General features: G+C 40.6%; 1 protein-coding gene across 2 annotated transcripts in view; it reads left to right on the top strand.

Annotated features, from left to right (window-relative positions):
* KLF8 (KLF transcription factor 8) overlaps window positions 1–11,296 on the top strand; it is a gene marked incomplete at both ends in the record, with an annotated part of 30,889 nt that extends 19,593 nt beyond the window's left edge. Inside the window, 4 exons of one of the 2 annotated variants that reach the window (XM_081115096.1) lie at window positions 2,743–3,307; window positions 7,827–7,929; window positions 8,551–8,690; window positions 10,882–11,296. In XM_081115096.1, coding sequence (XP_080971222.1) covers window positions 2,743–3,307; window positions 7,827–7,929; window positions 8,551–8,690; window positions 10,882–11,063 — 990 coding nt within the window. Of the gene's footprint in view, window positions 1–2,742; window positions 3,308–7,826; window positions 7,934–8,550; window positions 8,691–10,881 lie in introns of those variants that run through there. The other variant, XM_081115097.1, reaches the window with a different exon arrangement.
* Between the last annotated feature and the right edge of the window lie 997 nt (window positions 11,297–12,293).

Here is a 12,293-nt window from a genome sequence, read left to right as displayed (position 1 = left end):
TAAAAATCAATGGAAAAATATCCTTGGGTGAGGATTTAAAAAAAGGGAGGCAGCTGAGTGTAAGTGTTAGAGAAAAATCTATTCAACTTGTAATAAAAAATAGTGAAATGTTGTCAAGCATGCATGCACAACTACCTTATTTGCAAATCTCTGTACACCTAAATACAGTTTGAAAAATGTTTTTCAATGTGCTGTTTAAGTATATTAAGGTTCCAGAATTTGAAGCACTTTGAAATTGGTTCAATGTGTAGAAATTCTGGATAGTACGTGATCTAAGCACTTGTTTTTTTGTTTCTTGTCATTTCCAAGATACCTTGGTTGTAGTACAGCAAAGGTGCTTATGGTACATGGCCACAGAACACTGGTCAGGCCCCAGGGGACAAAGACCCAGAGCTTGTAGTCTATAACAAGACTGTGCTGGCCACATCCTAGTGGGCAGAAGCCTCCTGGTTTGGTCCATTGTATGATTTGTTTATGTCATGAGGTAGGATTGATGGGTGGCTCTCTAGCTCAGTACACACATGCTGCTCCCCCTTCTTCAAATTCTTATATCACCAATGAATGAGCACTTGGTTGCCACCTGCCCTTTGTTTCTAGTTTCTGATTATTTCCTGAAAGTACAATTTCTTGGACCAAGTGTATGAGCAGCTTTAGAGTTCATATTGTAGTATATATGTCTCCCCCCTCCAATTTATTACTCTTAACATTTTGGCATATATTTTCGCATTTTCATATTCTTCCTCTCTCTCTCTCTCTCTCTCTCTCTCTCTCTCTCTCTCTCTCTCTCTCTCTTTCTTTCTCTCTCTCTCTCTCTCCTCATTTCTTACCTTTGAAAGCAATTTGCATCAAGGAACTTCACCCCTAAATAATCCAGTATGCGCCCTAGCTGCTTTGGTTCAGTGGATAGAGCGTCAGCCTGTGGACTGAAGGGTCCCAGGTTCAATTCCCGTCAAGGGCACATGCCTGGGTTGCTGCTTGATCCCCAATAGGGGGCGTGCAGGAGGCAGCCAACCAATGATTCTCTCTCCTCACTGATGTTTCTATTTCCTCTCTCCCTTTCCCTTCCTCTCTGAAATCAATAAAAATATATATATTAAAATAATAATAATAATAATAATAATTCAGTATGTATCACCTATAAATACTGACTTTTTCCTACCTAACAACATCAACACTGTTACAACCAGGAAAATTAATAATATCTCTGTAATATTAACTATTTGGGTCATACAATTCTGAAAGATTCTTAGTGATACCTTTCCCTATGCCATTCTTTCTGCCTGGCATGTGCTTCAATGAGTCTGTCTGATTTACCAAATCCCACACTTACCTTAGAGTCCAAATTCCAATTCCATTTATTTCATAAAACTTTCACTGATAACTCCAACTCTCCCTGATCTCTAGTACACTTGAGCTCCTGGAATGCTAAAATACCTGTATCAGTCACTCATGTGGTTCTGCTTATTACTTGTTCTCGACACCCACAGTCTATATTCTTGTGGAAAGTGATACTACACTTAACCTCTTCTTATGCTTTCTGTTGTAACTTTATTTCTCAAAATTATTGATAGTCATGAGAGAGGGACTATAAGAAGAAATACTTCTTCCTGTTTGTTCTTAGAAATTCCTAGTATTCTGCCTCTTTAATCTGGGAAGGGGACTAGCCAGGTGAAGAGATACATGGGGGATGTGGGAAAAATAAGAGTTTAAGTTGATTTGGGGATTCAGAGGACAAGGAATTTGTAAGTTAAACAGAGCCATTTTTTGACAACTTCCTCTCCCTATCCTCCCTCCTCCCCACCACCAACAGGATTCTATTGCTCCCTTACCTGGATGGAGTGTATCCACCCATGAGGGATGGCGTAATTTAGAAGTATGTGAAACAGTGGGACAAATCACAGAGTCATGTCTTAGAGAAGCAGATTGAAGCAATATTTGGACCCTGAACAAGGCCTGAGTTGAGATGCGGGATTGAAAATGAAAAAAACCAAGAGTGCGATAGCCTAGCAGAGGGAGAAAGCAGATGGCAGCCTGACTAAATGACATAGATGAAACATGGATGCTTCTTTGTGCTCTTTTAAAAATATTTTTATTGATTTCAGAGAGGAAGGGGGAAGGAGAGAGAGGAACATCGATGATCAGAGAGAATCATTGATCAGTTGCTCTTGTACACCCCCCCACTGGGGATCGAGTCCACAACCCGGCCATGTGCCCTGACTGGGAATAGAACCATGACTTCCTGGTTCATAGGTTGATGCTCAACCCCTGAGCTATGCTGGCTGGGCTCCATTTTCCTTTTCTGAAACACCTCGTTTATATGTCTGCTGCATCGCTCACTATGGCATGACTTATAAACTACTCACATCATTCTATCATTATAGTTAGTATATTAGTACTTTTGGTTATACCTCATTCATATGTGCCCTCACTGGACTTAGCCCAGTATTTATAGTGGATACTTAGAAAGTGTTGACTTTAATTAATCTTGCAGAATTATTATAAAGATTATTGTAAAACAATTTGTATCAATGGCCTGATACAGTGCCTAGTACCGATCCTCGGGAAAGTGTCCCTTCCTTTTCCCTCTTTAATGTACTCCTGCCTCATTTCTTCCAATTCCTTATATATTCTGTCCGTGAGAAGAGAATGGAGATATCTTCCTTTCATTGCTCGCATGTCTCTTCTTCAGGGCACTAGCACTGACTGTTTTGCATCTCTCATTTGTTTATTAATTTATTTCAGGTCACTGGCTCTCTTCAAATCAGAGATCCCCCAAAGACAGCAGGCAGAGGCAATATGACATCTCTTCCATTTCTGGATGCCAACCCCATGGAGAACCCAGCACTGTTTAACGACATCAAGATCGAGCCTCCAGAAGAACTTCTGGCCAATGATTTCAGTCTGCCCCAGGTGGAACCAGTCGACCTCTCCCTTCACAAGCCCAAGGCTCCTCTCCAGCCTGCCAGCATGCTGCAAGCGCCAATCCGTCCTCCCAAGCCGCAGCCTGCTCCGCAGACTCCTGTAGTGTCCACTTCGACATCTGATGCAGGCACTTTAGCAAACATCCCTACCGTTCTGACTCCAGGCTCTATTCTGGCCTCCTCTCAGGGCACTGGTGGCCAGCAGATCTTCCATGTGATTCACACCATCCCCTCAGTCAGTCTGCCAAACAAAATGAGTGGCCTGAAGACCATCCCAGTAGTGGTACAATCGCTGCCCATGGTGTATACTGCTTTGCCTGCAGATGGGAACCCTGCAGCCATTACAGTCCCACTCATTGGAGGAGATGGCAAAAATGCCGGATCAGGTGAGCATCATTGTGCCCCTTTCCTCGGCTTCACCTCCATCAATCTATTCTCTCATTTATTTATTGACAGTATTACAGATGTCCCCAATTTTCCCTATCTTTGCCCCCCCTCCACCCAGACCCCACCCCACCCCGGGCCTTCTCCACTCCATTGTCTGTGTCCATGGGCTATGCATATATGCATATATATTCTTTGGTTCATCTCTTCTCCCACCCCCTGCTCTGAGATCTGTCAACTTGTTCCATGCTTCTATGTCTCTGAACCTATTTTGTTCATCACTTTATTATGTTCATTAGATTCCATATATGAGTAAGATCATGTGATACTCATCTTTCTCTGACTGGTTTACATAGCTTAGCATGATATTCTCCAGGTGCCTCCATGCTGTTGCAAAGGGTAAGAGATCCTTCTTTTTTATAGCCTCATAGTATTCCATTGTATATATGTACTAAAGCTTCTTTCCGAAAATCTTTATTGTTGAAAGTATTACATAGGTTTTCTTTTTCCTCCCATTAGCCTCTTCCAGCCTGGTCCCATCCTCCTCCCCCTGCTAGGTCCTCACCCCATTGTCTGTGTCCACGGGTCATGTATATATGCATACAAGTTCATTGGTTGATGTCTGTACCACAGCTATTTTTATCTACTCATCTACTGATGGCACTTGGGCTGTTTGCATATCTGAGTTACTGTCATCTATTCTCTTTTTGAGTTGCCCTATCTCCTGTCTCTTTTTACCCCCTCCTATTATCCTGGCACACAGCATCAAGCACAATCTTTCATACACACTGTTTTTATCATGTCTTTTCAATGCTTAAGAATGTACAGTGACTCTTTTGTTTAGCCCATGCTTCTCAAACTGGGGTATACATATCCTTGAGTGAAATACGATATATCTTCCTGGAACCTATATATTATTTGAGAGTTCAGAATTTTAAAACCTTTTATATTTTTAAAACATGATTTTATTAAAGAGAAAAATGTAAAATTTGAATAACATTTTAAGATAAAACACAAACTTCAAAAATAGTTTTATGCTTACTAGGCTTGGGATTTTCCAGAAGAGTGTTTTTAAGCTTCTTTGCCATTAGGAATGCTTTGGCAAACAAGTTGATAATGTTTCTAGCCCTGCATACTTAGGCAGACTTAGCTCCTGCTAAGCTCCTAACACTGTATTTTTTTCCCTTGCAGGTAAAAGTCTCCTTTGAAATATTACCATCTCCTTATGTTCCTCCTCATTTTAGCATCTGTCACCCTCCATTTTTCTTTTTTACTCTCCTGTATCACAGTATATGGGCATTCTTCCTAACTGAATTGTAAATTTCTCAAGGACAAAACTGTTTTATTTCTCTTTTGGTGTCTTCAGAGAACCTAACACAGTGGTAGATAATACTTGTCTCACAAAAAATAATTTGATGAGCCCTGGCCAGTTTGGCTGTGGATAGAGTGTTGGCCTTTGGACTGAAGGGTCCCAGGTTCGATTCTGGTCAAGGGCACATGCCTGGGTTGTGGGCTTGGTCCCATTGTGGGGCATGCAGGAGGCAGCCAATCAATGGTTCTCTCTCATCATTGATGTTTCTATCTCTCTCTCCCTCTCCCTTCTTCTCTGAAATCAATAAAAATATATTTTAAAAATATGATTAACGAACTTAGACATTTGTCCAGGAGAAAGTTCATATACTATAATCTTTCCTTCTGCTTAATTTTTAAAATAAGTTTAGAAAGTAAGTCTCCCTTTCACCACTATCCCTCAACCACCCAGTTCCCGCCCCACTCCCAGAAGTAGATCCATTGTAGTTTGTAATTGGGAATGATCCAAGAAAAATATATGGCTTTTCGAAGTTTTCAAGATATTTAGCTTCACCACATCTGTAGCATTCTGATCAGCTTTGGATGTTATGCCTTAGGAAGGATGTTAGGAAATTGGAGTATACTTAGAGGAGAGAGATTAGAATCGTTCAAGGACTCAAATCCATGTCAAATGAAGAGCTGATAAATATTTAGGATGAATCAAAAAGGGGCCCTAACCAGTTTGGCTCAGTGGATAGAGCGTCAGCCTGCTGACTGAAGGGTCTCAGGTTTGATTCCAGTCAAGGGCATGTACCTTCATTGCGGGCACATCCCCAGTAGGGAGTGTGCAGGAGGTAGCTGATCAATGTTTCTCTCTCATCGATGTTTCTAACTCTCTGTCCCTCTCCCTTCCTCTCTGTAAAAAATCAATAAAATATATTTAAAAAAAAAAAGACCAAAGGGAAGAGATGTGGGTAGAATTGACTAGGAACCAGATTTCAGCTCAATATAAAATAAACTGTATATATAATAAACTTTCTAAGTGTCTTCAAGCTTTGAAACCCAATGCCTTGTGATCGTTGCATCACTAAATGTAGGGTGCTGAAAAACAACATACCAAGTATCAAATTGCTGAGACTCTGCTGTGTTCTTTTAAATAAAAACGCCATCATTGACTAGAGGATAAGTTTGGTAATGTAAGTATTCTTAACAATCTTTTTTAAAATATTTTTTTTATTGATTTCAGAGAGGAAGGGAGAAAGAAAGGAGAGAGAATCATTGTTCAGCTGCCTTCTGCATGCCCCCTACTAGGGATCAGCCCCACAACCTAGGCATGTGCCCTTGACTGGAATTGAACCCAGGACCCTTCAGTCCGCAGGCTGATGCTCTATCAACTGAGCCAAACCAGCTAGGGCTACAACAATCTTGTTTTTGAGATCTCCTGAGGAGGTTAATTAAAACATAGTTATCAATTCTTGTATAGGGAGAGAGAGCCAAACAAAAAACAAAATGGAAAAATAAAATTCCCCGCGTGAGAATTTACTGTTCTAGGCAGTGGTAGCACCTCAGGATGGTTTGAAGGGGCTTTGAATTCCCACCATAATATCCATAAGTCTGTTAGAGCCCTTCTAAATAAACAATACATTTTTAAAATGTTTCATGTAGTTTCAAGCTAAGCTAAGACCGTGAGCTCAGTGTTCTCCAAAATGGTAGGCTTCCACCTCAAGAGAGAGAGGTGCACAAAGCAATTAGAGCACAAGGAGAAAGTATCAGCATTTCTCTTTGTATTTTCTCGCCACTTACATATTATTTTTTGTTTATTTTCATAATGTACACAAAATTTTAATATACTGGCACATTTATATCATACACACACATGCAAACACATACATATTGAGATCCATACTTAAAACTTAACTTTTTCTTAATCCTTACCTGAGGATATGTTTATGATTTTAGAGAGAGGAAGGAGGAAAGAAAGAGAGGGAGAGGGAGAGAGAGAGAGAGAGAGAGAGAGATCAATTGGTTGCCTCCTGTATGCATCCCGACCGGGAATCAAACCCACAACCTACTAGTAGGTATGTGCCCTGACTGGGAATCGAAACTGCAACCTTTTGGTGTACAAGACAATGCTCCAACCAACTGAGCCACCTGGCCAGGGCCATGTTTAAAACATTTTAGTGAATGATGTACAATCAATGTATGGAGGCGATTGCACAAGCCAAGTCCTTCCCCATTCAACCTTATTAGCACCCTTAAGTTTCTAGCTTTTACTGGATCTAGGAGACCGCTGACCACAGGACTGAGTTTTGTTAGGTGTCGGAAACACAAGTAATTGATAATAAGAAATATTTGAGGGCTTCTCCCAACATAGGGAAAAGGATGGATGTAACATGTATCAAATACCTACTAGGAACCAGGTATGTGTTTCATTGGCTTGTTTTCATTTAGGAGCACAGAAGCCGAAGGATGCATTATCACCTGTGGGCTGAGACTAAGCATTTGTCTTAGGACAGCCAAGGAACTATTCAGAGAATATGATTCAACAAGCACACATTGAACCTGGGGGCTGGAGATAGTGTCGATTTGTAACCAGACCCTATCCTAGAGAAGAAACTCACTGTCCTATCTCACTCACTATCCTCGAGAAGCTTATTCTAGCACCAGAATGTTCCAGAATGTACCTGACTATCTTTCCCTCAAAGGAATTTCTGTTTCCAGCTATGCTAAATATTTTAAATATTCTTCTCTTCCTTCTACACAAATACACTTCTTCCATCTTGGCCTTTCCTTTACAGCAGTAGGTCCTCGGGTTACGTCTGAGGTCCGTTCCTACGGCGCAACATTACGCCATTTTTGCCGTAAGTCGGAACCCACCTACATAAGCACCTACATCACTCACATGGAGCACACACACAGCAGTAATGAAGTGAAACAGTAAAAAAAAAATTAAAAGAAAGATAACAATTCCTGACCTTTACTTGTGGTAAATAAATAACAAAAAATATAAAGCACATATGTACATACGTCAAAATGACGGAACTTTTTTTATAAATAAATGGGAGATGGTGATGTAACCACGAAACGACGTACGTCGAATCCGACGTAACCCGGGGACTGCCTGTATTTCTCTTCCTGCTCCTTCTCATTGTGGGCCAAACTGGGAATCCTAAAAATGATAACAGAGGCACATATATTTGTAGCCACATTGCTCCTTTTCTTTGCTTTTAGTGAAAGTTGACCCCATGTCCATGTCTCCACTGGAAGTCCCAAGTGACAGTGAGGAAAGTGCAAATGAGAGTGGATCCTTGGCCTTCCAGGGACTGCAGCAAGAGTGAGTACTTTTGTCTTTATTTCAAGTCCCTTTCTATGTATATATGTGTGTCTTTGGTAGAAATGGAGCAAATTCTCAGACATAATAGTAAGAGTTTGGGGACAACAAAATATAGGAAAACCTTTCCCAGCAAAGGTATGAGTTTGTGTGCATAGACATGCATATTGTGGCAGAGTTAGGTTCTAATTGTAGATCATCAATTTTACCCTTGAAAAATCTGCAGATTTCCTGTAAAGCACAGTTACCTAAGGTTTCTTTCTGTACGTTTAAAGCAGCCTTGTCGTCCAATGTTGGGACTAATAAAGTAGTTGGCTTGTGTTTTTAGCAACCATGTTGTATGAAAAATGTATTTCTTTAAACACAAGTATGAGACTTGTTAGAGTGAGATGCTCATACTCTTTGGGAGCAGAAACCACCCAAGGAAACATTGCCACCTCCTGGAACCTGCATGTACTGAGCAGAATGGGCTAGTTGAGGGAATTGCTTGTACTGTATTACTTCTTCTTTTAAGGGTCTAGTAATAAATTTGCCTGTATGAAGTGGTCCCACTGTATGTATGTCCATTTATTTAGACTTCACGTTAAAATCATTCTTTGGCCCTATTTCTCTTTTTATGCTCAGACCAGTAGCAATGACCCAAATGCAGGGAGAAGAGTCCCTTGACTTGAAAAGAAGACGGATTCACCAATGTGACTTTGCAGGATGCAGCAAAGTATACACCAAAAGCTCTCACCTGAAAGCCCACCGCAGAATCCATACAGGTCTGTCCACCTTCACCCCACCCCCAACACACACACACACACACACACACACACACACACACACACACACACACCATACACAGTCTCTGAGACTGATCCATTTATACTCATGGATCAGGTTCCATTCATGGCTTTTATTCTTATACCTTGTTCCTACTCTAAGGTAGCTTTTATAAAACCAGCCTATGACTACACTTAGCCTGGTGTCTTCTGAATGGCCATCATCCCCAATTGATCACCTGTAGGTCTTTTTTTTTAATTAATCTTCATCTGAGGATATTTTTCCATTGATTTTTTTTTTAGAAAGAGTGGAAGGGAGAGGGAGAGACAGAGAAACATCTATGTGAGAAAGACAACTTCAGCAATTAGTTCAGTATGTGGCCAATTTTGTTCCTTCTACACCCCTACCAACTCCCCCATCCCACACTATTATTTTGAAGCCAATTTCAGACATCATATTATCTTTGCCATAAATACTTAAGCATATATCTTTAAAAGGCAAAGGACATTTAAAAATAAGCTGAAGGGAGTGGCGGGAGATATTTAAAGTGCTCAAAGAAAGGAATCGAAAAATTCCTTAATATCAGATTTCCCCAGTTGTTTAATAAATGCTTTTTAAAAGTTTGTTCAAATCAGTATTTTAAAAAAGGTTCTTACATTAGATGACATAGTTAATGAGAAGGGAATAAGTTTGTCTTGTTCTAATAACTAACGGAAGCCCAGCATTTGCTAGGGCATATTAAGTGCAGTGGTTGGTGGTGGAAGCATGGAGTTGCAAGAGTAGAAGGGGGCCCAGCCAGAGTGGCTCAGTGGTTAAGCATTGACCAGCAGCATGCCCCTATTGGGGACCAAGCCCACAACCCTGTCATATGCCCTGACCAAGAATCAAACTGTGACTTTCTGGTTTATAGGTCGACCTTCAACCACTGAACCACACTGGCCGGGTTTTGTTGAAAGATTTTTGATTACTGACTCAATCTCCTTATTTGTTGATGGCCTGTTTAGGCTTTCTACTTTTTTTGAGCCAGTTTTGGTAGGTTGTATGTTTCTAGGAATTTATCCATTTCTTCTAAGTTACGTAGTCTGTGGGCATGTAATTGTTCATAATTGTCCCTTATAATACTTTTTATATCTGAGGCATCCATTGTAATGTCTCTTCTCTGTTTTATGATTCTTAGAATTAGTGAGATGATCACATTACTATGTTGTACATCTGAAACTAATATAATATTGTATGTTAACTATAATTAAAATAGATGTAAAACAAAGAAAATTAAAAATTTATTATAAGATACGATATCATGATTTTTAAAACATTCAGTTGACACAGAAAAGTAAAAAGAGAAAGTCCTTTTCCCACAGTTTTTCTCCTCACTTTCCAGATATTCACTTACTGTTAATAATGTATCTCATAATTTGCATTTAAGTATATCGATATTGCACCTTTATTCTGAGTATTTCAACATGTACTGTGTGATCTACACACCCTAATAGGATCCTCTTGTGTTAATGTATTTTCTATTACCTTTTTCTTTTAGCTTTTTATCCAGAGCATACATATTCCATATATAACCCAGATGCAACCTGCGGATACTGAGCATGAACTATTTCAAAAAATTTGACTTAATGCTTCTCCTCATCCCACTCCATGCACTTTAATTTCTGACCTGACACAGAAGAAGGCCTGTGGACTGAGCTGAGGGCTCCTTCTAGTGAATCACATTTTCTTTCTGTGGATATGTCTCTACTTGAGACTATTTGCTGGGAGGTATTAGAGGAGAGGATGTGGCTGCTACAGCGTGGTACAGGGTCAAGTGTCAAAGACCTCAGTTTGGAACCCAGGTTTATCATTTACTAGCTGTGTTCAGAAAAGAAGATATGTCAAACAGCCCTGCGAGATATTTTCTTCACCTTTAGAGATGATTAAACAGACCCGGCCAGAGAGAAGTTACTTATTTCAGGTCACACAGCTGGTATGTAGGAGAGCCAGGATTCAAGCAAAGGCCTGTTGGAGCCAGCGCCTGCCGCCTTAGCTTCTCTTTAGCGCTTCTGTAAGGTTGAAGGAGAGCCTGTCTTCAAAGTGATTGCCTCACCTTTTGACCAAAGCCTTGATAAAAGCTTATGGTCTCTGTTATCTTTGCAGTGTCCAAGCATCGCTGACTCCCCTTGTTTTTTCCTATTCCCCTTTTAGGAGAGAAGCCTTATAAATGCACCTGGGATGGCTGCTCCTGGAAGTTTGCTCGCTCAGATGAGCTCACTCGCCATTTCCGCAAGCACACAGGCATCAAGCCCTTCCGGTGCACAGACTGCAACCGGAGCTTTTCTCGCTCTGACCACCTGTCCCTGCACCGCCGGCGCCATGACACCATGTGAGCTCCACAGTCCTCACTAGAAGAGCTGCGCTGGTCTCATTCCTGTGTGTGTGCTGAGGTCATGACCATCTTTTCCTCTTTGACTTCAGCTTGCCTCTGGGATGGGACTGGAGTAGCTCACTGAGCCAGGTTGATGAGACTGGAGGAAAAGATAGCTGATTTCCCATGGTGGCTCCTCATATTCCATCTTCACGTCTTCGTATAGGTTGAATAAAAAGTGTGGCACCCATGGTCACAGATGGGACACTTTTTCTACAATAACAAAACAGGAATCCAACTCAAGGCTGTGAACAAACATATGCTGCTTTTTTTCCTGTTTTTCCCTCCTTTTGTTCTAGAATTCTTATCCATATTTTTGAAAAATCAGTACTTAAAAGTGGTTGGTAGTGTTTTAAAATGACTTTTTTTTTCAAGTTCCTAGAGAGAAGAGGGCATAACAGTGTAGCTTATTGGTAGCATGGATTGGCATCCTGAGCACAGGACACATTCTCAGTGAATATACTGAGTCCCACACAAAACTCAAAGGTTTTGTAAATCCAATCCTATTTGTCCTTACAGTTTGGTTTTCACAGTGCGGGCACTTCTGCCTCTTAAGTCCATTGAAGGGAATGAAGTGGTCTTGTCCATCTCCTTCTCCTTCCTTCTCTTCCTCCTTCAACATTAAGGATTTTACAGCACAGTCACCTTCTCTTTGGGTTAAATATTAGTTAGGACAAATATTTGAAGCACACATTGACATGCCGGTAGGATGAAAAATGTTTCAGGAAGAGCATGTTGGACCATGACAGGAAGAAGCAGAACCACAATAATCCTGAAAACAAATAGAGAGGGACTTTCACTTAGATATGACGCTAAAAGTGCTGTAATCACAAACCTCATTCATATGGCAGCCTGTTGAGACAGTGTCTTGAGGGGCTGTACTGTACTGTTTATTCTTTTGTTTACATAAAGCAACTATTATGAGTGTAATGCATGATGAGAAATCATACACTGGGGCCATGTCATAGAAAGGTGAGGGGTTGTAAGAAAAATGTTTGTTCATTCCATGGCATTATTAGCATGCATTCCTGTGTTTCATTTGGAATAGGAGGCTTTTAGTGAAAACTGAGCTACAGAAAGTAATTCGATGTTCTGCAACTGCGACGAGCACCTATGGCATTTCTTTTAGCCATTATAGCATATTGCATAATATAGACATTTGGTTACCAAATCTGACTATTTCATAATAGTC

This window comes from Myotis nattereri (assembly GCF_964212035.1).
Source record: "Myotis nattereri genome assembly, chromosome: X".
NCBI lineage: Eukaryota > Metazoa > Chordata > Mammalia > Chiroptera > Vespertilionidae > Myotis > Myotis nattereri.
The sequence above is the reverse complement of the archived record's forward strand: the minus strand, read 5'-3'. Positions and strand labels throughout refer to the sequence as shown.